General features: G+C 36.5%; 1 protein-coding gene across 2 annotated transcripts in view; it reads left to right on the top strand.

The window, feature by feature from the left end:
- The window catches only part of OTOGL (otogelin like), a 174,071-nt gene that overhangs the window by 14,029 nt on the left and 132,507 nt on the right, over positions 1-27,535 (top strand). For both annotated transcript variants that reach the window (XM_068971075.1, XM_068971076.1), the window contains exons 7-13: positions 6,174-6,295; positions 10,045-10,250; positions 16,328-16,455; positions 16,812-16,918; positions 24,489-24,595; positions 25,330-25,455; positions 26,753-26,861. In XM_068971075.1, coding sequence (XP_068827176.1) covers positions 6,174-6,295; positions 10,045-10,250; positions 16,328-16,455; positions 16,812-16,918; positions 24,489-24,595; positions 25,330-25,455; positions 26,753-26,861 — 905 coding nt within the window. The remainder of the gene's footprint in view (positions 1-6,173; positions 6,296-10,044; positions 10,251-16,327; positions 16,456-16,811; positions 16,919-24,488; positions 24,596-25,329; positions 25,456-26,752; positions 26,862-27,535) is intronic.

Below are 27,535 nucleotides of genomic sequence, written 5' to 3' on the forward strand. Positions count from 1 at the left end.
CATCCAGGGCTCCTGTTCTCAGTTCGCTGTTGTCCTTTACTCTTCCACTCTGGGAAGGAGTTACCGAGTTTATCACTCAAACACCTTCTGACTCTCATTGAAATGTTCTTGTCCAGTGTCTGGCCCTTTTGAGGACTAAGGTGTCAACTAGATAATTGAGAGATAATAACACACAAAGCTCAGCTGTGCGTTCAGAGTTAATAGATATTGTTTTCTACTTGGCTCTGTTTGGTTGGTGGAATTTGTTTTCACATCAACAAATCCATTTATTTTAAATGTCATCTTTTCTCTGATTATAAAGTTGTTCACCTCTTTTTGTAGAAAATTGAAAAAATTTAAAGAAGTCTAAAAATACTATTAGAATTATCAGTCAAGACTTACTAGTGCTAATGGCTTCATGTATTTCCCTCTAAATTTTTCCTCTGGACTTTATACACACTTATAAAGTTGAAACTTTACTATGTATAATTTTCTTCCCCACAATTTCACCTAAGAACTAAGAACTATTTTCCACGTCAGATGTTTTTGACAAACACAAATTTTGTTAGCTGTACTTGTTCCAGCTATGCAGTAATGAAATTATTTAATTATATTCTATTTTAGATATTTAGGTTTTAAAATGTTTCAGTATTTTAAAAGACATGTATTTATAAATATCTTTAGGCATATATACTTTTATATTTTTGGTTCTTTTTCTTAAAATTCAATTTTATTTTTATGAAAATAATATATGCATTTAGTTTAAAAGATTGCATCAAGATACATGAAGGTAAAAATAGCTCTTCTTTCCTTCATTCCTTGACCCCAGCTAAAATCTGACTCTCCAAAGGCAATTACTTCATTTTTTAAGCTATTTCTTGTTGTTTTTACCTAACACATTAAAATGTGCTATTATTTCTTTATTTTCAAAGTTAGGACTTATTTCTTCACTTTTTAGTATGGAAAATGGGAAATCATCTGTCATATCATCCTTTCTGCCTCTACTACACACACACACACACACACACACACACACACACACACACATAAACACATACATACTCACACTCATACTTTCCTTCCTTCTTGTTAATGGAATTCTATCACTGGTATTGGTTACATCATATGTAGTTTTTATATTATTGTCATTTACATATTTTACATATATGAACAACAGCTGTATAAGTATTGTTGAGAGCCGAGCCTAATGTTACTGTGGTTTCATTTCTCTTTATACAGTTTTATAGAATTAAGTTATCTCATCTTTTTGTTTGCTGCATTTTCTATACTTTAATCAATTTTTTCCTTCAACTCTTCTGAATATGGTCAGATAAATCAGACAGTTTTGGATTCTCTTTCCTTCCCACGAGTTATCCCTTTCTCAGTTTTTCATTCTCCTGTGCCAATTGGGACTGGTTGCTTTTGAGCCTACTGTACACCTAGCATTTGGAATTTCTTTTCACATTTTCCTGGTGAGTTTCATTCTGCTCTCTCCTGTATTGGATTCCTTGTTTCTTGTGCTTAGTCACTCAGGCATGTTTGACTCTCTGTGGCTCTATGGACTGTAGCCTACCAGGCTCCTCTGTCCATGCAGGTTGCCACTTCCTACACCCAGGGATCTTCCTGACCCAGGAATAGAACCCGCATCTGTTACATCTGCATTGACAGGCAGAGTCGTTACCTCTAGAGCCACCCTTGTATCTTAGGTCCTGTAAAATGTCTAGCAGTTCTTGAATTTTTGTTTATAATTGAGACATAGGCTCTGAAAACCTTATTGGATGCTCTGCTCATGTGGACAGTGCTTGTTTATAGTGCTTTCTAGAGAGGAAGACTTGTGTGTGGCCAGTTGAAGGGGCAGGAATCCTTTTCAGTCTTAACCAGTTTAACTCAAACTAGACACCTCTGACTTCAAGTTCCTGGAAAACAACTTGGGCAGATATCTTATCGTTTAGACTACCTGCTCTTTGCAGTACGTGCCTATCTTTTGTAGCAACAATTAAGATGACCTTGATTAGGGAGGGCAAGTGATGGATTTGACTAGTGGTTACTCACATCTCAAAGTGCATAGGAGAGAAATTTTTGAATTCTTGGTTATAGCTTGCAAATCACTTTTAGAATTTTAAAATTCTATTCCTTTTGATTTCTGATCATTTTGCATATGATCTTTTAAAATTTACCCTCTCTTCACAGAAATTTTTAGTTCTTCTCTTTATCCCCAAAATTCTGAGGTGTCATGTGAGTTGCTTTTTCATATATTGTGGTGGGTACTTGATGAGCCCTTTCTAGCATTTCAAACAATTTAGTTTTGAAATAATATTTATTTCTTAATTTCCTCTCTTTTAGTAATTTTGTAACTCAGATATTAGAGCTCCTGTTCTGAGTGACTGATTCTTTAATTTTCTCATTGACTCATTTCTCTTTTCCATCTTTTTGCTTTTTTGTCTTGATATTTCTTTCCAATTATTGTTATTTATTTTCCATAGTTCTATTTCAATTATAAGTTTTTCTTATCATATTAACAATATCTAGTCACTTATTTTTATTCCTTGAATTTCACTTTTAGCATCACTTTTTTTTTCTTGTTTCATGAATGGCATTTTCTCACTTTTCTCCCTGAAGATACCAATTATGGATTTTTGGAAGTTAATTTTTCTGAATTGTTTTTGACTCCTTTAATCTCCTTTTTTTGGTTTATTTGGCATCCGCCTTTCATGTTGCATGCCTTCATCAAATGATCCATGAATGTTTATTCACATATGAGTATTAGGTTCTAAAAGCTGGTTAGAAGCTCTGAATACGTGGATGGAACTTTCTTGCCTAGTGGGAGATTGAGCAGGGAACCTCTAGTTTCATTAAATAAGCCCCAGATATTGGTATCTGTGGGGCTTCCCTGGTGGCTTCGATGGTAAAGAGTCTGACTGCAACTGGGAAACCCAGGTTCGATCCCTGGGTCGGGAAGATCCCCTGGAGAAGGAAATGGCCACCCACTCCAGGATTCTTGCCTGGAGAATTCCATGGACAGAGGAGACTGTACAGTCCATGGGGTCGCAAAGGGTCAAACACGACTGAGCAACTTTTACTTTCACTTCATTAGTATCTGTACATCTTTTTTCCATTTTGTTTCTTTAAGGAAAATCTTCCATTATCCTGCCTGAGGTCCTATGTCTGGATTCCTGGATACCAAGAACATTTTAGTTATACTTCTGCTTTAGACTTTTGCATTTGCTATTCCTTTTGCCTAAATACCCATATATATGCCTTGCTCTGGTATCTCCTTCATCTTTACTACTAGAATTTCCTCTTCTCAGTGAGGCTTTTGTTGGCCATTCAACCTAAACTCCTCCTACCCCACTGCCAACAACCCTTGATACACACTCTCTCTGTCTCTTTTCTCCATTTAATATTTCTCCACGTCATTTAGCCCAGGATATATTTCAGTTACATGTAATTTTATTTTTTATTAACTGTTTTCCTGCCGGGGTCTAGCCCCGGTGGATCCAGGGAATTCGAAGGTGGGGATGGAGTCGGCGTCCTGGAAAAAACTTATTTAGTTACAGATATAGAGGGAGATTAGGAGCAGATCGTGTAGTAGAAAAAGAGGCTGAATTCAGGTAGGAAAACGGGGAGCGAGAAAAAGACGACACGAGGGAATCAGTCTTTCCAGAAACTGATCCGATTTCTTTATTTTTGAGGTTTGTTTACATACCTTTTTGTTATACATAGGGATGAATACAGAGTCACGCGGGGGTCAGCAGACCTGACCCTTGTCACAATCAGGTGCTTCATATAAAATTATACAAAGGTCTTATGAGTTTCATCATCTTTTAGCCATGAGGTCTGCTGACATTTTATGGCTCTTTCTGATACTGGTCAGTTAACCAGAAAACTTATTTTTCCAGGGGTGATTTTTTCTTAAATCAGGCGCCACCATCCAAATAAAGTTGCATTCCTATAGGGTGAGGGTGTAGTGAGTTACAATCAAGAAAGGAATTTACTTAACCTAAGGTTTAACATGATTAATCTTAAAGGTTAATACTTATTTCTCCTATATGCTAGTTATATTCATTATAAGGGCAGGAATATGGAGATTTAGCAGCAAATATTGGCTCAACAAATGTAAACCCTTCACCAATGTTCCCCTTAAGATCTATTTTGTTTTAAGATAGTGATAAATTACATTTTTGCATAGCAAGGACCCAGTGATTTATAGTGATTTATAACAAAGTACAGTGATCTATAACAAAAGAGAAGATTCATTAACTCAAAAGTCTAGTATTGCTAATATCAAAAACTACTATATTTCCTTTTTTATATTCCAAATACATTGATTAATATATTCCCAGGTGCCTATGGATATGGAGGCCTGATGGCAATTATTGACTCATCAATGAGAAAAGCCCTATGCTAATACTCCAAACTCTCTGTGCTGTTTATGGCTGAGAGGCTGTCACACGAGCTAGTCTGTCAGCAGAGGGGTTTGACCTGAAACATCCTTGTCACACACAGGGCAGGGAATTAGCAGTAATTATTGGCAGGACAAATGAAAAAACCCTTCACCAATATAATTCCTAATCAACCTACTAATACTATAATACTATGATCTTCTAACTTCTCAAAAGAGTCTGTATTTAGAAAGTTTTAAAACATCCCGTGCCTCTCAGTTGGGAGGCTGTAAACAATCACATGCGGCCGAACGAGCCTGATCAGGCAGGCCAGAGAACCTTCAGAGTTCGTAAGTTGAAACACTCTTATCACACCCAGGAATTTTTATTAACTGGAGCTGCAAGTTAACTCCTTCTCTGAGAGAAATGGTTATAGGGGAGAGCTCCCCGTAAAGTACTCTGGTTTTGCGGGTAGATGCTCGGGAACAGGGGGTTTCCTGAGGCTTGATCACGCCTTTGCGTATGCCAAGCTTCCTTCCTCATGACCTTTGCCATGGGCGGAGGTCCTCACGCTGGCTCCCAACATTTTCCTCTAATGAAATTCATTTCATGAGGGCAGGTATTTTTGTCTATTTTGTTTGACTAATACATCTTCAGAATCTAGAACAGTCCTCAGTACACAAGTGATCAGTAAAATTTGCCTATTAATCACTAAATTAATATGCATTACATACTTGCAATATTAAAATTTTATATTATCATTGGTGATTTTCCTTATCACTTTTGTGCTTTGAAAGTTCTTTTCTATCTATAATAGTATCTATAGATAGTATAGTAGAATCTATACTACTATAGTATCTATCTGTAGTTTTCTATATTTTTTCAGTTATTTTCTGGTGTCATTATTTGGACCTTTTGAGATTTATGTTGGTGGTGGAGTAAGAAAATCTAATATTCCTCTTCTCCTTTCTTCCTCTCCTCCTCTCTTTTCTTCCTTACTTAAAGAAAGTTTGTTTTTTTTTTAGTAGTAAACTAATTTTCTCATCAAATTTTTGATAATTGAAGTGAAGTGAAGTGAAGTTGCTCAGTCGTGTCCGACTCTTTGCGACCCCATGGACTGTAGCCTACCAGGCTCTTCAGTCCATGGGATTTTCCAGGCAAGAGTACTGGAGTGGGTTGCCGTTTCCTTCTCCAGGGATTGAACCTGGGTCTCCCACATTGTAGGCAGACAGTTTACTGTCTGAGCTACCAGGGAAGGTGGTAAACTAATTTTTAATTAGTTTTAGTTTAGTAAACTAATTTTTTCATCAAAGTTTTGATAATTACTCTTCCCTAAAGTGCCCACACAATTTTATTTTAAGAGAGTTTTAGTTACTTTTGCAACCTTTAAAAATTACTCTATGTAGAACTTCATTTCAAACTCTATTTCATGATTTTCTGTTTCATGGACAGGTAAAAATTATGGACATGAAAATTACAAATGTGTTTCTTTGTGGTGCCCTACTGTCTTCCTATCAGAATTATTTTTTTTCTGGTACATACCACTTAGTTTTAGAATATTACATCCTGCATGTAAAGATTCAGCTCATTTAAATAAATAAGCTTGTGCTTTATGAAGCTAATTGTGTTGTCCAGTTTCCGAGGTCAATATCATTTTTTCTCTTGGAAATCCTAAATGTAGTTATAATTTTGTAAAGGGTCATGGAACTAATGCTATAAAACTGTAGACACGCATTGTGGACTTAATGACTCAAGTGAAAGCGCGTGTGTGTGTCGTTGTTTCTGTGTTTTCTCTGTTTTTCTCCCTTTAAGGTTCATAACAGCCCTAAGTGCCTTGGTTCAGTGTATCATTGTTATCGCTCCATCAGCTTGTTCTTTTCAGACCAGGAAGAAATTCGAATTTATGGGCATGAAATAAAAAAGAATGGTATCAGGTAAGATATGATAAATGATATAGTGAAATCATCACAGATTAACAGATTTCTAAATATCTCACTCTGGAACTGAATGTGGAGAGTAGGAAGAGAGGATATCTTCAACGGTAACCTTGGAGCTGGGCTTTCCAGGTGGTGCTAGTGGTAAAGAACTCTCCTGCCAATGCAGGACACATATGAAACACAGATTTGATCCCTGGGTTGGGAAGATCTCCTGGAGAAGGGAACTGCTACCCACTCCAGTATTCTTGCCTGGAGAATTCCATGGACAGAGGAGTATGGTGGGCTCTGGTCCATGGGATGCAAAGAGTCGAACACAACAACCACCTTTAAGTTATAGCATTTGCTGTTGTCCTTTAGTTGCTAAGTCATGTCTTTTGCAACCCCGTGGACTATAGCCTACCAGGCTGCTCCATCCATGGGATTTCCCAGGCAAGAATACTGGAGTACATTGCCATTTCCTTCTCTGGGGATTTTCCTGACCAGGGATCAACCCCATGTTGCCTGCAGTAGCCAGTGGAATCTTTACCACTGAGCCACCAGGGAAGCCTTAAGTTAGAGCATGCAGACATCAAAATTTCAGTAGCTTCAAAGCTAGCCAAGTAACAAGAAATCTTAACAGTTTAGCCTCCCTAACGTTTGTGCAGGATACACATACACTTATATTGGTAGAAAGAAGATTGTTACATCTAATTGTAAGAGAGATTAAGGAGAAATCCTCATAGTTCAACTCTTAAATTATTTTTTGCCATCTTTCATAAATCTTTTCTTCTTTTTTAAACAGACAATCAAAATAAAACTAAACCTCTGCAAATCCTTTCCAAATTCTGTAAGTGAAGTTTAGGTGTCACTTAGGATTTTCTGTTAGAATTAGGGTCAATAAATAACTGGTCTTGAATAGATAGGAGAGGGACCCACTTCTAGAATTCAAAATTTTCGGGAACTGGATGTTCATTTATTTGATAGAAGGTTTTGTACATTTTAAAGTAGAAGTACAGTGTAATAATCTATCTTCCAAGCTTAATAAGTATAGGAATACCTAATTTTAAGTTGCCTCTCAACCCTTGACACACTCTCTTTTCTCTGTTTAATATTTCTCCTTCATGTCATCAAGCATAGTATATATTTTAGTTACATTTTGTCATAAATTTTATTAACCGTTTTCCTCTAACAGGGCATATTTTATGAGGGCATGTATTCTTTTTTGTTTCTGTTTTGGCTGACATTACTTTGTCAAGAAAAGTAAATTATGTGATAGAACAATTCTATCCATCATTCAGAATTCACCAGCAAGTGTTTGAACCATGGGAATTCTTTCTGGTACAATAGCTGTACCAAGGAGAAGGCAATGGCACCTCACTCCAGTGTTCTTGCCTGGAGAATCCCAGGGACGGGGGAGCCTGGTGGGCTGCAGTCCATGGGGTCGCACAGAGTCGGACATGACTGAAGTGACTTAGCAGCAGCAGCAGCAGCAGCAGCTGTACCAACCTATGTGCTTGCTTTCTCAATTTAGATTCAAGAGGCAGCAGGTGATAGCAGAAAGGCTTTAGATGAAGTACCAGGGGAGGCAGGCTCTCACCCAGGCTTTGTCATAGTCAAGCAACCCCAAGGAGCCCCTCCTGGGCTTATTTTCTTGATCAGTTGGGTTCTTTACTTTTTAATTTCTTATAAAAGAAAGCTTATCCATTTGAATGGGAAGATAATATATTTACATATATGTTTCTTAGAGCTGAATTTAAATAGTGGTTTAGGATTTTTGTATGGAATTTGGGGTAGCATAGTGGGTACTTAAAATTATAGTTTTATAAAACAGAAGTGTCATACAATTAGATTTTCAAGAATACTAACCCTTTGTTAAATCTAGGAGATCATATTTAAATTTTAACTCAGAGAAAATATTTCTTTGAAGATTTCCATTTGTATAATAAAAAGAAGATGGTTTCCTTATTATTCAGCTAAATTGCTAATAATAATGCACTTCTTGGCCTAAGGCCTATTGCGTAGCAAGTGCTAGAGAAATGTTTACCAAAAGGAAATCAAATGTGTGAGACTCTGCACCTCATATTTTACCCATCTCGATTTCAGTTGCCTCCCCTGTCAAATGAAGGGTTTTGGCACCTATGAACCTGTGAATAATTTTCAGAATGAATCTGTGCATTCATTTTAGTTAGCATCGTTATTGTTTCCTGCCTGGGTTGCAAGGGGTTTCTCTTAAATTTATGGGAGATTATCAAATTTTTAGAATCACTACTCATCTCTACTAGCATCTTTTATTTTGTTTTCAAAAATTGTGTACTTAATCAGATTTACTGTGAAAGAGATCATGTGACAAATGACCAAACCAAGGAATACCCACAGCAGAACAACGCTACCTCCCTGCAGTGAGCAGCCCATTGCAATGGAATATCTTTACAAAACATGACTCACTTTTCTCAAGCATAGCTTTTGTAAACTTGCAAACTTAGAAAATATTATTCATACTTTTACCTTCAATTTAAAATAAATTTCTTGCATTTTTAATTTTAATAAGTATAAATTATGACAGGAAAGTCTGCTTATTTATTCTTCAATGTAAATTTTAGTTATTTTCTTATTCTTAAAATGAAATCTTATGACTAGATAATTATCCACAAACATACTTGTGCAAATGATTACAGACATTTGAATCGTTTCTTTGGGACTGCTGCTGCTGCTGCTGCTGCTGCTAAGTCGCTTCAGTTGTGTCCTACTCTGTGTGACCCCATAGACACCTATCCCTTTGTTAACGAGTATTCTTAATTTTATAGTTTTTATTTCATGGAGCCATGTTCACTTCCTGGAGAGGAACTCAAATGATTTAAAATTTTGGAGAGAAATATTTGAACATACCTACTAACCTCTCATCTTACATTATTGTTTATAATTTTCAGTTAGCATGGCTATTTTAGTAAAAATGATTTTTTTCCTCTCATTTCCTTAATTACTAACACCTGCTCTTTCCTGTAATACTTTCTGATGGAAGGAGGACAGTGTTCTTTCAAAAGCATTCTAGGTGACTTACTGTGCTTTTAAAATGCCTAACTGTTTTCTTCAGTTCCCTTATGTCTCTCGGTTCTCTTGTATGTGTATGTATTTGTGAAAAATGAAAAGACTAGACATTGGATCAGGAGTTTAACCATTCAGTGTGACCCTTGCTTAAATAGATCAAATTGTATGCAACTTAAAAATTATGAATATAATCCCTATGCAATACTGCATGGAAAGTATCTTTATTCTTAAAGATATACTTTGCAGAATTAAAGCTGTAAATCATAACTAATCATGCCTAGACTTTTTTTGTGGGAAAAATGATGATTTGTATCAAGGTGATATTTTGGGGATAGGAGCTTTTAATTGCTTACAGCCAATTTTAAAACAAAATTAAACAAAATCACACTTAAGCAATGTGCTTACATACTTTGAGCATTGTTTATTCTTACTTCAAAATTGTTGAGAGCATTTTAGATTATCTTAAACTCTCTGTAAGTATAAAATCTAAATAAGTATGCAGAAATAGGTATAATTTTTCCTGCATTTATTTCAATATTAAAATTTCAAAAATGTTGAGATTTTCTATAGGGTGGTTCCTTGGGAAATCTAATTGCATGGTTTATTCAACAATTTTGAATAATAATTATCTTTTATTTCTCAGTCACTTCAAGAAAGAAATAGATCATCTGTAATTGATGTTTCATCATAATTCTTAGATTGCCTGTGTTCTGTTTTTCAAGTTTAACATTGCCTCAGACAATTGGACAGGTTTTCATTGAGAAACTAGCTGACTATATTCTGGTGAAAACCACCTTTGGATTTTCACTGGCCTGGGATGGAATATCTGGAATTTACTTGAAGCTGTCTGAGGAGCATAAAGGGAAATCATGTGGCCTATGTGCAAACTACAATGGCATTCAATCTGATGATTTCATCATTCAGCAAGGTGAGCTGGTGGAGGAGAAGAAATGAGTGGGTACCTCTGAGGTCTTCTTTCTAAACCGATCACTCTGTTTATATACCCAGAAGGGTACAAAACTTGTTCTAGGTTGGATAAAAAATGGTAGCTGTTACTTGCCTGCTTACATGATTTTAAGTGAGGTTTGAACAGGAAAATGTTTTTGTGTCATTCTTGAAATCCATGAGCTAATTTACATTTGTTAAATTAATACAAGTCAGGTTTTACTCATGCAACAAATACTAACTGAGCATTTACTTTGTGTCTGGCACTGTTGTAGGAGCTTAGGATATGTCAGGGAACAAAGCAAAAACTCCTCCCCTATTGGGGCTTATATTTTAGTGTTTCAAACCCATTTGGGGCAAATCTGTCTAATTTTGGATAAAGCATAGTTTGCTTCTAGTCTGGATAGGAATAAGTTAAATGACTGCCACACAATGGTTTTGTGAATATAATAAAATGTAAGCAGAATTTATAAAAGTCAAAAAATAACTTGGAAAGATTTTTTTGAATCATGTATGATGATGTACACATCATTCACTCAACTTCATTCTAAGTCATGAAACTAATCTTGGTGAGCTATTAAAAATAGGTTCTGTTTTAGTATGGGTACTAGTGTGCAGTGGCAATAAAATAAGAGAATTACAGGACTCATTCATGATTTGCAGCCATATATAAATGTGCAATAAAAAAGAATACTGTGCTTAGTGCCAGCAGACCTGGCTTTGAATCTTGTTCTAAGTCTTACAAGTTTTATAACTTGAGGCATCTCAATTAATCTCTCTGATACTCAGTTTCTTCAGCTATAAAATAGGAATTAAAATATTTTGGAACTCACAGTAGTCTTAATAATAATAAGATAGATTCATACTATTTATAGTAATAGTTAATATGAGTACATGGGCTTCCCAGATGGCTCAGTGGTAAAGAATCTACCTGCTAAGCAGAAGACGTGAGTTTGATCCCTGGATTCTGAAGATCCCCTGGAGAAGGAAATCCCTTGGACATAGGAGCCTGGCAGGCTACAGTCCATGGGGTCAGAAAAAATTGGACATGACTTAGTGACTAAACAACAATAACAATATGATTACATAGCTATGTTATTCCCAACTCTTACAACATCATTCATGCAAGTGAAAGTCGCTCAGTCGTGTCCGACTCTGTGTGACTCCATGGACTATACAGTCTATGGAATTCTCCAGCCCAGAATACGGGAGTGGGTAGCCTTTCCCATCTCCAGGGGATCTTCCCAACCCAGGGATAAAACCCAGGTCTCCTTCATTGCAGGCGGATTCCTTACCAGCTGAGCCATGTGAGTTGGGTGGTATTTTCTTGAGTTTACAATGAGAGCACAAGGCGATGTGCCTGATGTAACATAGCTTGTAACTGATGCTATCAGAATTGAGCTATAGCTCCAATTTGCTCCCAATGCTTTGCCTAGATAAACATGAGAGATATTGAATTTAATCTGTAAACTGCTATATAATACTTTGTTTTAATTATAAAATTGACGAGAAAAGTTGCCCATATGTTGTGTTTTAAGGGAATGAAAGTCCTACTTAGAGTGTGAGTTCTGGAATCAAATTCTGCTTTGCCACTTATTAAACTTTCTAAGTTTAATGGTATACTAGTAGTGTATACTTCATAGAGTTGCAAGGTTTAAATGAGATAATCTGTGTAAAATACTTAGTACAGTGCCTGACTTGGCAAATTGTTAATTACTGAATTATTTACTGTTATTTATTGTTAATTACTGTTAATTATTATGTTGATTATTTACTGTTATTATTACTGTTAATTACTGGCTAATTTATAGTCATCTCCTAGTGCTCTCAGTAAGCCTGTAATGGAGCTAACAGGAAAATGTTCAATTAAAAACATTGCTTTAAGAGGCCCTTGTTAATATGCTAACATTTTCCCTGTATGGATACTGCTTTATCAGTGTTAGTTTACTAGTAGCTAAAGAGCAGGGCTTCAAGGAGTCAATTTTCTTACATAAAAAATGGAGATAATGATAATAACCCTGAGGCCTTCCCAGACTGTGAGGATCTAATGAGAAAATGTAAATGAAAGTGTTTCAAAGTGAGCACAATACAAATCTGTAGCATAGAGATCATCCTGAAACGGTGTTTTGCATCCAGTTGGGTATTTAGAAATGAGAGAGTTTGCAAAGTTGGCATGTTGAGACTATATTAGGAAGTAGAGTTTTGGACCCAGGCAGAACCAATTAGATGTTAATTATTGATTTCTTTCTCTTCTGTATAAAAGCATTATGAGTATTATTGAGAGCTAGAAAAGAGTTAAAGAAGACTGCTATAGGTAACTTCCCCAGGGACATTTAGTGAGCATGGTACAGAAACTGGGGTAGAAAATAGCTGCTCTTGTTAGAGGCAGAGAGATTCAGATTAGGATTTGAGTTAAAAGTCAGACAGGCTTTGATAAGCTGGAACATGGAATGGTTGCTCTCAATGACATAATTGGGCTACATGTAAAGGACTGTTATCAGGTTATTTGTGGGAGAAGACCAGAAGGAGGAAATTTGACTGAGTTATGGCTGAGCTGGCAGTAGGCAAGAAGGATCCTGGAAAGTATGTGGAAGAAGCCTGAAGAGAGATTTCAGCTTTTTCACAATTTTAATAGCGTATAGTATAAAGCAGGCTTCCCAGGTGGCGCTAGTGGTAAAGAACCCGCCTGCCAATGCAGGAGATACAGGAGATGAGGGTTGGATCGCTGGGTCAGAAGATTCTCTGGGTCAGAAGATTCCCCGGAAGAGGACATGGCAACCCACTCCAGTAGTCCTGTCTAGAGGATCTCATGGACAGAGGAGCCTGGTGGGCTACAGTCCATGGGGTCGCAAAGTGTTAAATATGACTGAAGCGACTTGGCATGCCTGTACCAAGCAGAATGATCTTAAAAACTAACTTACAATAATTTAGAAGGATGTGACTAGAACCTGCCTTTTGATTTTCGTCCATACTGTAATAATGCAAGAAGACGTCCATTGTTGAGCTGTATTACCTTTAGCTTAAAGATGCCCAGTATTCATATACCCCCTCCCTTTTGAACCTTCCTCCCATCTCCCATATGTATACCTATGGCTGATTCATGTTAAGGTTTGACAGAAAACAAGAAAATTCTGTAAAGCAATTATCCTTCAATTAAAAAAAAAGATACCTAGTATTGTCTTGAAACAGTCTGTACTTTGCTGATTAGATAAATCTTTAGAGGCAGAGCGGTAGTTTGACTGAATGCCATTGAATTCATCGTTTCTTAACAGTGATTAAAATTATATTTCTCTGTGCATTCCTATGCATTCTTCAGGCTGATTTCACAAAGAAATGGGCCTTTTCAGAATTTCTGTAGATATAGAAAGATTTAAGTTTGTTGTCTAGTTGAGATTCTTATTCCATAATTCATGTCTATAGCTAGCTACACATCATCAGAGAACCCCTGATTTTCTCTTGTTTTTCCAGCATAATAATTAATAGTGTCTCTCTTTTACTCTTAGAAGCGTGCTAATATGGACAATAAATTACTTCATCTATAGCACATTTTATATGAAGCATTTTAATTTTTGTTTTGCAGGCTCCAAGACCACCAGTTGGTTTGGATTTAAAGTCTCATAATAATACAATGCAGTTTAATAACAATAGCTAAATATGTGGTTAAAAGTTGGAATTAAAATGACCTCTACAGAATTGCCCTAGTTGTTTAGTCACATTAAAATTTGTGTATAAATATGGAAAAAAGTTGGCCCTAGGAAATATTTTTGATTCTTCAGACCTTTAAAATATGCTGGAGACTTCCCTGGTTGTCCGGAGATTAAGAATCCACTTTGAAAAACAAAAACAAAAAACAAGGAATCCACTGTGCAGTGCAGGGGATGCAGATTCGATCCCGAGTAGGTGAACTAAGATCCTCCGTGTGGAGCAGCTAAGCTGGCGCATCACAACTAGAGTGTCCGTGCACTACAGCGGAAGATCTGCAGGACACAACAAAGGTCCAGACCTGAACGTGAAGTCGCTCAGTCGTGTCTGACTCTTTGCAACCCCATGGACTGTAGCCTACCAGGCTCTTCAGTCCATGGAATTTTCGAGACAAGAGTACTGGAGTGGGTTGCCATTTCCTTCTCCAGGGGATCTTCCCAACCCAGGAATTGAACCCAGGTCTCCCTCACTGTAGGCAGACACTTTACCGTCTGAGCCACCACGGAAGCCCCTGAGTGCAGCACAAAAAGCCAACGCAGCCAAATAAACACATATTTTCAAAAAGACCCTTGAAGGAAAAACTTATGATGATGCTTTGAAATGAAATGTGACTATAAATTTATTTAAAAGGAACATTAGTTTTCCCTTTTAAAAATTAAGTATGTTAGATCCAACCTATACTTTGTTGAGTGTGACACATTTCCAACAATATCAGAGAATGAGGTGGACCAAACATCTAGGATTCTAATAATCTGTTTAATAAACCTGGCAAACTTCCTTGTGTTTATTTGTTCCTTTATTTAGCAAATATATTTTGAGCACCCACTTTATACAAGATAGTAAACTAGGGATCCAGCAATAGGATAGCTTAGACAAGCTCTCCCCCTTCATTTAGTAGAAGGCAAAATAAATAAAGAGACAAATCAAAACACAATTTTTGTGAGCAATAGCAGCCGTGAAAAGAAGAGGGAAAGGAAACTGACAGCGTTTGTTTAGAGGATCTAGATCACGTGCCAGAGAAAGCTTCTCTGAGGAGGTCACACTGAATAGAATTCCACATGAAGTCAGGGAGAGAGCAGAGGGAAAGTTGGGGGGAAGAGTGATTTTGAAGGAGGAGATGCAAGATCAAAAGCAGAAGCAGGGTGGGAATGAGCCTGAGTGAAGAATGGTACAAAGCCCGAATGCTTGGAGTTGGTTGACCAAGAATAGGAGTGGAAGATGTAAGAGAGGTGGGATGGGATAGAGTCGATGAGGAGGTAGGGAGTCGGGGGAGTGCAGAGGCCAGATCAGAAAGTCTTTCAGGCCCCAGTAAAGTCTGGGAGTTTATACTAACAGAGCAAAGCTTTCTTATGGGTAAACTTCCACAGTCTTTCCAACAATTGGTAGTAGTAAGTAGACATCTTCCTATCTGGAAGAAACTGAGAGTAGTGAACCATTTGACTTGCTGTTTTTGATTCTCGTGGTGCAGTAACTTGTATTGAATGGTACACCTGTGGCTGTGTATATCTCAGTGGTGGAGAAGCTAACACTCAGACATGAAGACTAACTGTTAGATAGAACTTCAAGATGTCATCTTGTTTGGATCTGCTAAGGAATCATGGTTTCAGATTCTGCCCTTGTCTGAATGTGGGGCAGAATTCATTTTCATATCAGGCCTTGAACTTGTCCTCAGACGGGTAGACAGCCCAGAGTGCTCTCCAGCAACTGTCTGCTTGTTGCTGCTGTACGTTAGCTCCTGAATCTTGCTTCAGAATAATGCTGGGAAGGTATGTGGATTCTTAATCTGTCCTGAGCATCTTTAGAAACACTATTCATCATATTCACATGAAATTAATTCACTTCTTAGTCCCCTCTTCTCCAGCTGTCTTTTACATTTTTTCATTGCCTATGTGACCATCCTCTGAAATCTCCACGAGGGCGCTAGGTACCCCCTAAATGAAGCTACAATTTTAGTAAGGTTCTGACTAATGTCAACTAGAATGAAAGGGCTATCTGAAAATTTTTATACCAAACTTTTACTTATGTTTTTAGTTTTATGCATATTTTTCTCCTCTTTGCAGTATACACTACAGGCTAATTAGTACTTTACTGGTGTGTATGTGGTGCCACTCACTTTCAACCCTCCCGCATGTTCCTTCAATGAAGTTTGCTTTTTCTACACCAATGGTATTATTGGTATTTATGTTCAATTTATTTTTATGGATATTATACTAAAGTAATTCTATAGTCTAATATCATTGGTAATTATAAAGTTACTGAGTTTAGCTTTTTGACCAGAAATTTTATGTTGGTGAACTGTGTGTTTGTGGAAAGTGATCCTATTACACATATTTTTGTGTGTGTGTTTGTGTGAAATAGAGGACTATACAGAAGACATTGCTGTGTTTGCAAATAGATGGTCAGTGCAAACTCCAGATGACACCAAATGTGTACCCACACCTTCAGATTTTCCAAATCCTTGCTCCAGCGGAATGCCAGCATTTGAGGTAAATATGATGTGAAAAACCTTGGCATGTGGGATATAGCACTCGTATAATTGTATTTGTATGTTTCACACTAAGCATTTTTAGTGTAAACACAACATAATTAAACACTATTAAATTCCAGGAATGTAATGCAAGAAGAATAAATTTGTGTTTACTTCCAAAATGATGAATGCAATGAGCTTCATAAAAGTGGTGCTCATTATGAAAATAGTTAGAAAATGTTTAAATTTATAAGCCTACATACCTTCTCTTTCCTAATAAGAACAGAGAACCTTGCAAATAGATCAACGGAAAAAAATGAGAGTACATGCATATCATTTAGTATGTTCTAGTGACTACCATCTTTTTCTGCATAGGCAATCTTCTTCAAGTGTCAGATCCTGTTGCAATTTCCCTTTTTGAGCTGCCATGAATATATTGATCCATATTTATATATTGCCAGCTGTGTTAATGATCTTTGCAAGTAAGTGAAATAATTAGTATTTCTAATGAAATTCTTTTATCCAAAAAGAAGAGCAAAAACCATTCTATAACTTCACTGTCTCAACAGTTGACAGAATGTAGTGGGAAATGTAGAAACATAAGCTGTACTAAGGCTATTAAAAACTTACTGGGTAATAGTCACACTGCACGTGAAAATATGTGATGATAATGATGATGATGGTGGTGAAAGTAGCTCAGTCATATCTGACTCTTTGTGACCCCATGGACTCTATAGTCCATGGGATTCTCCAGGCCAGAATACTGGAGTGGGTAGCCTTTCCCTTCTCCAGGGGATCTTCCCAACCCAGGGATCAAACCCAGGTCTCCTGCATTGCAAGCGAATTCTTTACCAGCTGAGCCACAAGGAAAGCCCCCAAATATGTGGGTTATTTTGAAATATCTTTTGATATTGATTTCTAACATAATTCCACAGTGATAAGAGAACAGACTTGTATGATTTCAATACCTTTAGGCAGTGAAACTTTTTGCAGCTTGTTTTATGTCCCTGGATATGTTCCAGTGTCTCCTAGTTTGTAGTCTATGGGAACTTGAATAGAATTTGTATCCTACTGTTGTATGAAAGTTGTATAAGTCTTAATTATTTTTCATTGGTTCATGGTGCTTTCCAGGTCTACCATATCCTTCTACTTTTCTGTATATTCATTCTATTAATTTTTGAGAGTTTGGTATTGAAACTCCAACTAAAAACAGTATAAACAATAATGAAAATATGAAAAAATGAGATATGAGTTATACTGATGACAAAGTTACAGATTCTGCTAAGAACATTGCCTTATGTATTGCCTATGTGTGTAACTGAAAGAAATGCTAAATATAAGCAGAAAATTAGGGAAACTAAACGTGTAATATTTTTCACACCAAGGTTACAGGCTCCTGTATTCACTCCTGGGTTAAGAACACCAGACAAAGGTGATTGTCTAGGGAGTAAATTCAGTGAGACTCATCACAATATGTTCATCAATATAGATTACCATTATTGAAGTCTTTTTATTTTTTCAAAAATTTAACAAGACACATGCACATCAATATTCATAGCAGCACTATTAACAATAGCCAAGATATGGAAACAATTTAAGTGTCCATGAACAGATAAATGGATAAAGAGGCTGCGGCATAGGGGACATACGTATATGTATGGCAGATTCATGCTGATGTATGGCAAAAGCCAACACAATATTGTCAAGCAAATATCCTTGGATTCAAACTAAATTAAGAAAAAAATGTGACATATCTATATATCCCACGGAATACTACTCAGTCATAAAGAGAATGAAATAATGCCATTTGCAGCAACATGGATGAATGTAGAGAATATCAGGCTAAGTCAGAAAGAGAAAGACAAATACCATATGCTATCACTTACACGTGAAATCTAAAATAGTATGCGAATTAATGTATTTATGAAACAGAAACAGACAATCATAGAAGACAAGCTTATGTTACCAAAGGGGACAAGCTGTGGGGAGGGGTAAATTAGGAGTTTTGGATTAGCAGATACAAAATACTGTATATATAATAGATAAAGAACAAAGTCTTACTGAATAGAGCAGGGAACTGTATTCAATATCCTGTAATAAAACATAATGGAAAAGAAAATGAAAAAGAAGGTGTATATATATATAACTGAATCACTTTGCTATACACCAGAAACTAACACAACATTGTAAATCAATTACACTTCAATTAAAAAATTACCAAATGTATGTGATTAGCTATCTTGAGTGTTAGAGTATCTCAAGAAATTTTTAATATACTTTACTTTTTAAGTATTCCAAGAAGTATAAATGGTACATGGAAACATTGTTATGAAAGACCAGACTAATTTTTGTTTGAATAAAACCTCTGAAATTAAATCCTGGTAGCTTGTTAGGAGGTTTAAGTTTACCAAAGTTGAAAACAAACAGGAAAGGTGAAAACAAGCAGGAAAGTGTGGTGTGAAATTATTTTACTTATAGTCACTCTGCCATTAACTAGATTAAGATAATTATAAAAATAATGAATGCAATGATATTTTCCAGATATTAAAATGAGATTGTTTGGGATACTTGTTAATTTTGAGTTAAGCACAGTTATACCTTTATTTGTATGTATAAATAATACATACAATATATATAATAACAATATTATAATAACAATATAATCCCTAAATTTCAGGGATTTTTTTAACTAATGCAGGAGCTTTGAAAGAATACTCCCTCTGCCCAAAATATTGAGTACTGACCTTTCTTTATATTTAACAACATTCTGTTCTCTATTTGATTTTACTTTTCATTTAAGTGCTATATTGTTATATCTCTGTTCTATCAGTCTCTTTTGGAGGGATCTGTAGGTAGTCCATTGCCCTTATTTCTGGCAGATCCAGAAAAGTCATTCTCCATTTATTAGTTGGGATATTGTTAGGCTGCTTCAACTGGCAGAATATCAGGGACTTCAATGAAATTGAATGCTGTATTTCTCTCATGTGAAGTCCAGGCTGGCAAGTGGTCTTGGGTTCATAGCGTGTGTCTGCTCCACAAGTTTTCCATTGACTCAGTGATACTATTGGCTATGTCATCTCTCAGGGTCTAGGGTATTATTCTCAATTTCATTGTCAAAAACTGTCTCCCACTGCCATGTCCATCTTTTAGCCCTTAGGAAGGGAGAAAGGGAAATAAAGAACTGTCATAGCTCAGTGAGTAAAGAGTCTGCCTGTGGTGCAGGAGACCTGGGTTCAATCCCTGGGTCGGCAAGATCCCCTGGAGAAGGAAATGGCAAACCTATTCCAGTACTCTTGCCTGGAAAATCCCATGGACAGAGGAGCCTGGTGGGCTACAATCCATGGGGTCGCAAAAGTTGGACACGACTTAGCGACTAAAACACCACCACCAGCATTTTTAAAGAAGAGATCTAGACGTTTCATGCACATTTTCACTTTTAACCCTTTGGCCAGAGCTTAGAAATGTGGGGCCCTAAATGGGATACCTTAAAACGAAGGGCTAGCTTTGCGGTTTAGAGCTAAGATGGCGCCTGGCAGAAGAGATGAGGGCGCGGCTTAAGTTGTTTGTCAAAATTTTTGATTGGCTCTCTTGATTTCCGTGCACGTGGACAACGCGTGATCACCATAGACCCCTGTCATGATGTAAGTGCATGGTAATCTGACCTTTAACTTGATTGGTAGGACTATGGAAAGTCACTGGCAAAACCCCCCTGCTTGCCTATATAAACCAGGAGCTTACGACAATAAAGCGGAACTGCTTAGACAGAACCGCTGTCGCCTTTGATTGTCTCTGGCTCGTGGAGGGGCTGGGTTGGCGGACAGTAGGCTCACTTTTCCTTGGCAGCCCTCAGCTCTACTGAGGGAAGTTCCACTGCCTCTCTCTTTCCGTGGAGCGCCCCCTGCAAGAAACATGACCACCCCTAGAAGTAAGGACCGCTGGGAAATGTTGTCTTTGGCTGGGCAGCCATATGCTCAACAAAAACTTGCAGGTTCTAATATTAAAAAGAAGAGGGAGCCGAGCACAAAACGTAGCCTGCTGTACCTGCTTCATCTGAAATTTCATCATTAAGAAGTTAGCATTTTTGTCTCAGAATTTTGTGTCTTTATGCTTTGAATTTTGAAAGCTAGTTGCTTTCTTTAGAGCAAATGAAAACAGCAGAATAGTGAAATACCTTTACTGGTTGAAATCAACGGACACCTTAAGATATGTATTTGAGCTGAAGAAGCCGGGCAAAGCAGGCATGTAAACCAAACAAAAGACTATGCAAGTGAATAAGTGTGCATTGATAAAATGGAAGAGGGAAGGCACCAGAGTTGGCCTTTTACTCTCCTCAGTTAGTCCATCCAGGACTACACCTGCCTACATTCTTTTTCCCCTAAAAGAGATTCTGTTAATTTCTTATATTAAAGGACTGCCTCACAGGAATTCTATACCATGATTATATAATTATGAATCTGTTGAGTACAAATGTCCTGCTTGGATTAGGATAGTATATTGAATTCAGTTTAATACATATTTTCTGAGTGTCTGTTCTGAATTGAGCATTATGTCACATCTTGGTGCAATAGAAACAATTTATTATGTTGATTTTTAATTTATTTTATTTAAAAACTTTTTGTGAGGTATAATTGATTTCAATATTATATTAGTTTCAGGTATATAACATAGTGATTGTATATATTTATGGATTTTCTATTTAGAGTTATAAAATATTGACTATATTCTCTATGCTGTATTATACATGCTTGTATCTTGTTTATTTTATACCTAGTAGTTTGTACCTCTTAACCCCTGTTTTCTCCTATTTTGTCCCACCCCACCCCCTCTCCCTACTAGTTTGATAACCACTAGTTTTGTTCTCTGTGAATCTGTTTTTCTTTTGTTATATTCATTCATTTAATTTTTTAAAAAATTTGACCTATAAGTGAAAACACACAGTATTTACTTTCTTACTAAGCATAATACCTTCAGGCCCATCCATGTTTCTGCAAATGGCAAAATTGTGTTCCCTGTTTTGGCTGTGTAACATTCCATTTATAATATTCCATATATAATATTGTCTTTATCCATTCACCTGTTGATGGACAGTTAGGTTACTTCTATATCTTGGCTATTATAAGTAAGGCTATGTGCTAAGTCACTTCAGTCATGTCCAACTCTTTGCGACTCTATGGACTGAAGCCTGCCAACTCCTCTGACCATGGGGTTCTCCAGGCAAGAATACTGGAGTGGTTTGCCGTGCCCTCCTCCAGGGAGTCTTCCCAACCCAGGGATCGAACCCGCATCTATTGTGTCTCCTGTATTGTCAGGCGAGTTCTTTACTGCTAACTTCCCTGATGGCTCAGACTGTAAAAAACCTGCCTGCAATACAGGAGACCTGTGTTCAATCCCTGAGTCGGGAAGATCCCCTGGAGAAGGAAATGGCAACTCACTTCAGTAGTCTTGCCAGGAAAATCCCATGGACAGAGCCTGGCAGGCGCTAGTCCCTGAGGTCACAAAGTCAGACACAACTGAGCAACTAACATTTTCACTTTTAGTGCCTCCTGAGAAGTACGGCAAAACAAATTTGGGGTGTTTCCAGAACACAGAAAGTGTGTCTGGAGCATGGTGAATGGAAGAGAGAGAGAGGAGATGAAGTTAGAGAAGTAGGCAGGGTCTAGATTACCTAGAGTCTTAGGGCTCATAGTAAGGAGTATCAATTTTTGCTTGATTTCCTGACTATTCCAGGAGATCTGAATTTGCCTTTTGCCTAGTTTCTTAACTTCTCCTTATTCCAGGTAGATTGACTGTGTTTTATCCTGGATTGTGTTAAAATGTCAGTTAATTTGTTTAGAATGTAATAAATCAAGGGGGGAGGGGATGGTACAAAATGAAAACACAAGGCCCCTTGTTAAAAAAAAATTGCTAAGCATTCAAGATAGTGACAGCAGAGCATTAAGCGAGTACCGGATCCAACTAAGTGAGAGCCTTTATAAGAGCAGGGCCTGTGTGACTGACTGCACAGGTCACATTCCCATGAAACTGGTTCTGATCTTGATAAATTTTGCTTGAAAAAAATGAATGCCTTCTACTGATGAAAAATTAATGCTGTTGTGAACATTGATAAGCATGTATCTTTTCAAATTAGTGCTTTTGCTTTCTTCAGATATATACCCAAGAGTGGAACTGCTTGATCATAGGGTAATCCTATTTTTAGTTTTTTGAGGAATTTTCATTCTCTTTCCCATAGTGGCTATACTGTTTTACATTCCCACCAGCAGTTCACTTGAGTTCCTTTTTCTCCACCTCTTCACCAACAATTTGTTATTAGTTGTTGTTGTTGTTGGTTTTTTTTGACAACAGCCCTCCTGACATGTGTGAAGTGATATCTCATTGTGGTTTTGATTTGTATTTCCCTGATGATTAGTGACGTTGAACATCCTTTCATGTGTCTGTTGGCCATGGAAACAGAAACACTTTAGAAATCGTCCCTGTCCTAGGAACTCAGATTCTCATGGGGCAGAAAAACAGGTTCTCAGCAATTGTACATGCTTTAAATGCAAAGTACAGTGAGCGTGGAGGAGAGAACAACTAACCGTCTCAGGGAGTGCCTAGAGAAAATGATAACCGGGTTGGAATTTGAAGGATGATACAATACCAGTCCTTGAACTCAGGTCCTCCTCATTCTGCTTCTAATAATGCTGAACTTAGCAGCAAGGAAATGCTTCTAATCTTGCCACACCCAAGTCAATTGATTTAAAAACAACTGTTACTTAATGCTTATTTTCCTTATTAAAGTTAATATCCAAAATGGAAAAATAAGCTAATTTTCCCCTCCGTAAATAGTTTGTTGCCCAACTGTTGTTTTTATGCAATGCCATATGTAATGTGCCTAGTGCAGTTTCTAGTGTGACAGAGACACGATAAACGATTAGGATAATAGTTGGGTTAGGTTGGAAAACCAGTATTCAGTTACTTTATTAGCTTTCAAAGCCTCCATTAATTGTCAGAAAAAAGGCATATGTTTAAAGTAAATCATAAATTTAACATCTTTCTAAGAATTCAACAGTTTTAACTTATCCTTTTTTTCAGAGACTTGTTTGGAGATTTAGAATATTTTCTGTGCTTCTGAAGTCTTCAGTCCTTTTCTTCCTTCTAAAGCTTAGTTAATTGGACTAGATAATCTGCATGACTCCAGTTACAGTAACACAGGATAAGGGCAACTTGAGATCAGTGGTTTTTACAATAGAAATACTGAAAATGCTAAGGTTCACAAAATATACAACATTCTTAAGGGTGTAAAGGTATTTAGCTATTTAGACTTTCAGTTGGGTTGAAAAACAAGCCAACTATCTTATAAACACTGTTGATTTTATAGATGCCTTGTTAATCTGCTTTGGGAATTGGCTGACCTCTTATATTTGTTTGGGGGAGTTTCTAAGGTGATTATAAAAAAATACTTAGAGATTATTCACTCTTGGCAACATTAGCAAAGTAATTGGCTTTAGTAATTTAAACCTGAAGGAATTAAAAATCTTTTAAATCTCAGATGAAATGCTGTTTATTTAATCCTTCACAAGTGCTTATTATTAGTATTGATTTTATTCCAGCATGTAAACTATCAAGAGCATGGTGTCTTAGAAATCATTTTCATATTTGATATATTTGTTATGATAGAATTATCAAATAGGATTAATAAATAATAATATTGATAAGATTTATTAAATTTTGAAAGGTCTGGGATGCTTTGTGTGGGAGCAAAAAAATACAAGGATTCTAGAATAAATGTCATAATTAAAATAGAAATCTTTTTCAGTATGGTACTCTGTTGAATCCAAAGAAAAATGGGCAAATTATTGAAAGACTTAAATGAAACAATTTACTTAGTCTTTTAAATCTGGGATCCCATGTGTATATGTTTTCTGCATTATTATACATTATATACATATATTTAAGCTGACATCAACTAATATTAGAATATTCACCACATAGCTTTTCTCCAGAATAAGAGCTCAAGGGCACAGTTCCTGTAAATATTTCCTGTATGATTTGATCTGTCTTTTCACTTTCCAGAACTCATGATGATGAAACCTATTGTCGAGCAGCCACCGAGTATGCTAGAGCCTGCTCCCATGCGGGCTACCCTATTCAAGACTGGAGAGATGACTTTCCAGCATGCAGTATGTTTCCTTATTTTCTAGCCATGTCTGTGTACTTCTGTTAATTTTAGGCTTATCCTAGTACTCAAAACTTACCCTATCTGTTAAAACTAGTGAACTGCAAAGACTTGTTATTGATGCAATAATATTGGTAAACTTTTGAATACTTTTAAAACACTCTAATCTTTGTCTTTATCTGGTTTACTTCACTTATTATGATAATCTCTCACATATGTTGCTGCAAATAGCATTATTTCATTCTTTTTATGACTGAGTAATATTCTAAGATAAATACCATATGGTAAAGCATACATGTGGAATCTAAAAGATAAAAAGAAACAAATGAACTTATTTCTGAAATAGAAAGAGACTCACAGACACAGAAAACAAACCAAGGGGAAAAGAAAGGTGGGGTGGGGGGAGAGTAAATTAGGAGGCTGAGATTTAAATATACACACTACTATGTATAAAATAGATAACCAGTAGGGACCTACAGTATAGTACAGGGAACCATACTCAATATTATGTGATAATATATAAAGGAAAATAATCTGAAGAAGAATTTATATATATATAATATGTATAATATATATTATATATACATAACTGAATCACTGTGCTGTACACCTGAAACCTACAAGATATTGTAAATCAACTATACTTCAATTAAAAAATTGAAAACAAAGAAACACTGTAATCTTTTCAAAGAGAGTTGAGTAACGTTGACTTACTGCTCACCTGTTTGCCCATTTTAGTCGATAAATGTGATGACAGCTTTGTCCATCGGGATTGTATCAGTTGTTGCCCACCAACCTGCACATTTGAGAAACAGTGTCTTGGGAGCAATCTCCACTGTCTTGATGGATGTTATTGCCCAGATGGTAAGTGCCTCATGAAAGAAACTGTATCTGCACTCATGGTGACTAGCACCCTGTGACCCAAGAATCATGTCTTAGTGTCCTCTCTTGGGATGTTAGGGCTATTGCAAATTTTCTCCCCTTGTAGGATTTGATCCTTGAAGCGACTATAAGGAATGGATGCTTTTCTTTAATAAAAGGCTTTGATCCCTGGATCAGGAAGATTCCCTGGAGAAGGAAATGGCAGCCCATTCCAGTACTCTAGCCTGGGAAATCCGATGGACAGAGGAACCTGGTGGGCTGCAGTCCATGGTGGTCACAAAAGAGTTGGACATGACAGCAACTAAACAACAGCAACAATAATTTATATATTTTCATTTTTTAAAGACAAAATCAAATTCAGAAAAAAGTCTTCCTATCCTGGTAGTACAAGATTTTAGTCCAATATAGTTTTAATATTTGTAATTAGAAGTGACATAGCAAATGATAGAGATGGGGTTTAAATCTGCAATACAAATTAATAGATATTTATAAGAACATTGAGGATTTACTCAAACCCGTTTAATTTTGCAGATTAAAAAATAGAATCCCAGAGATGATAAGGGATTTTTCCCACTGTCTTGTACTTAATACGAGTGAGGACTACTTAAAATCAGATCTATTGACCTCGGTCCATTGTTCTGTCAATGCTACTCAAAGTCCGTTGGACCAGTGCCAGGCCTGAAGTGTTTGCTCCCAGTCAATGATGTGATAAGGACTTTGCATCAGAACATAAATCCATACACCAGAATATAATTCCTTTGACTAGAAAGTCTTACTCTGAAAAATGATCAGCTGCATCAAAGAATGTGCTTGGTAACATTGGTTCAACCACCTTTACTCGTTAGAAAGAAGTAACAAATGCAGTTCTGCTGTACTAGCTCTTTGAGAAGCATTTCCTAGCTCTTTATTATCTGTGTGATGATAGTGTATATCTCTCATTTTCACATAAACAGAAATTAAACGGAATAAATTCAATACTTTCTCCCTCCTCTCCTCCCCTCTTCTCTTAAAAGCAAAGAGACATTAGTTGCCCTATTTCTGTGTTGTGAATCTTAACATTTTGATAGCAGGTAATGGGATAATAAAGTTGAAAACAGCTGAAATAGACCCTTATAACATAGCTACTGATTGAGACAGAGCCAGGCTCCTTAAAAGTAATTTGTATTTCTAGCACCTAGTGAAAACAAGTGTTCAATAAAAGTTGGCTGAATTATTATATTCAAAGAATATCATTCTTATTACTTCTTTTGTGCATTTGATATATATTTTTCTTAAATAGGCCTCATAATGGAAAATGGGACTTGCATCTCCTTGGAAAACTGCCCATGCAATTTTCATGGATTAGCTTATTCAGTTGGCTCAAAAATTGAACAAGAATGTACTGAATGGTATGTGATCAATTACAGCTAATTATTTCTGGGTACCTGACTAGGTGACAATCTTACCTTGACATATGTTTAAAGAGATATACTTTTTACTGATTTTTCTTCCAAAAATTCCCAGACTCAGTTTCATTGTATTTAAAGCTTTTACAGCAACAAGGGAGTAGGAGGGACCATCTATATTTTCTTTTATGATGTAACTCTTCTCACTTCCGTTGGCAATTCTATAAATTTTTATATACATGTGATGAACTGTTGAATAATCACTAATTTGCACTTGCTTTTACTCACAGGATTTGACGGTTCTCTTGTCCTTCTGTATTGAGTACTTTAAAAAGTGACTCTTCATATCACCAATTTTGGGCCATGATTAGAGACTTTTCAACATTCTTAAATTAGCTAACTAATTAGCTACTATAGCCAAAGATTAAATCCCTCCAGGGCAGTCTAAAAAGAAATAGAGGTATAAATGTCATCAGGCAATTTTCCCTTTGCTGTCTGTATATATAACTGAAATACAGTTGAAAACCAACCCTGTTCTTAGATGCTGATTTGAATTCCTGCCTTTCAGAGATTATTCTTTCCTCCAAAATTCATTATCTGTTTGATGGTAGAAGGCAGAATTTATCTTACAAATGGGACATCTTTTCTCTCTCTTTAATGTCTGATGATCTGCAAAG

This window comes from Capricornis sumatraensis, chromosome 4 (assembly GCF_032405125.1).
Source record: "Capricornis sumatraensis isolate serow.1 chromosome 4, serow.2, whole genome shotgun sequence".
NCBI lineage: Eukaryota > Metazoa > Chordata > Mammalia > Artiodactyla > Bovidae > Capricornis > Capricornis sumatraensis.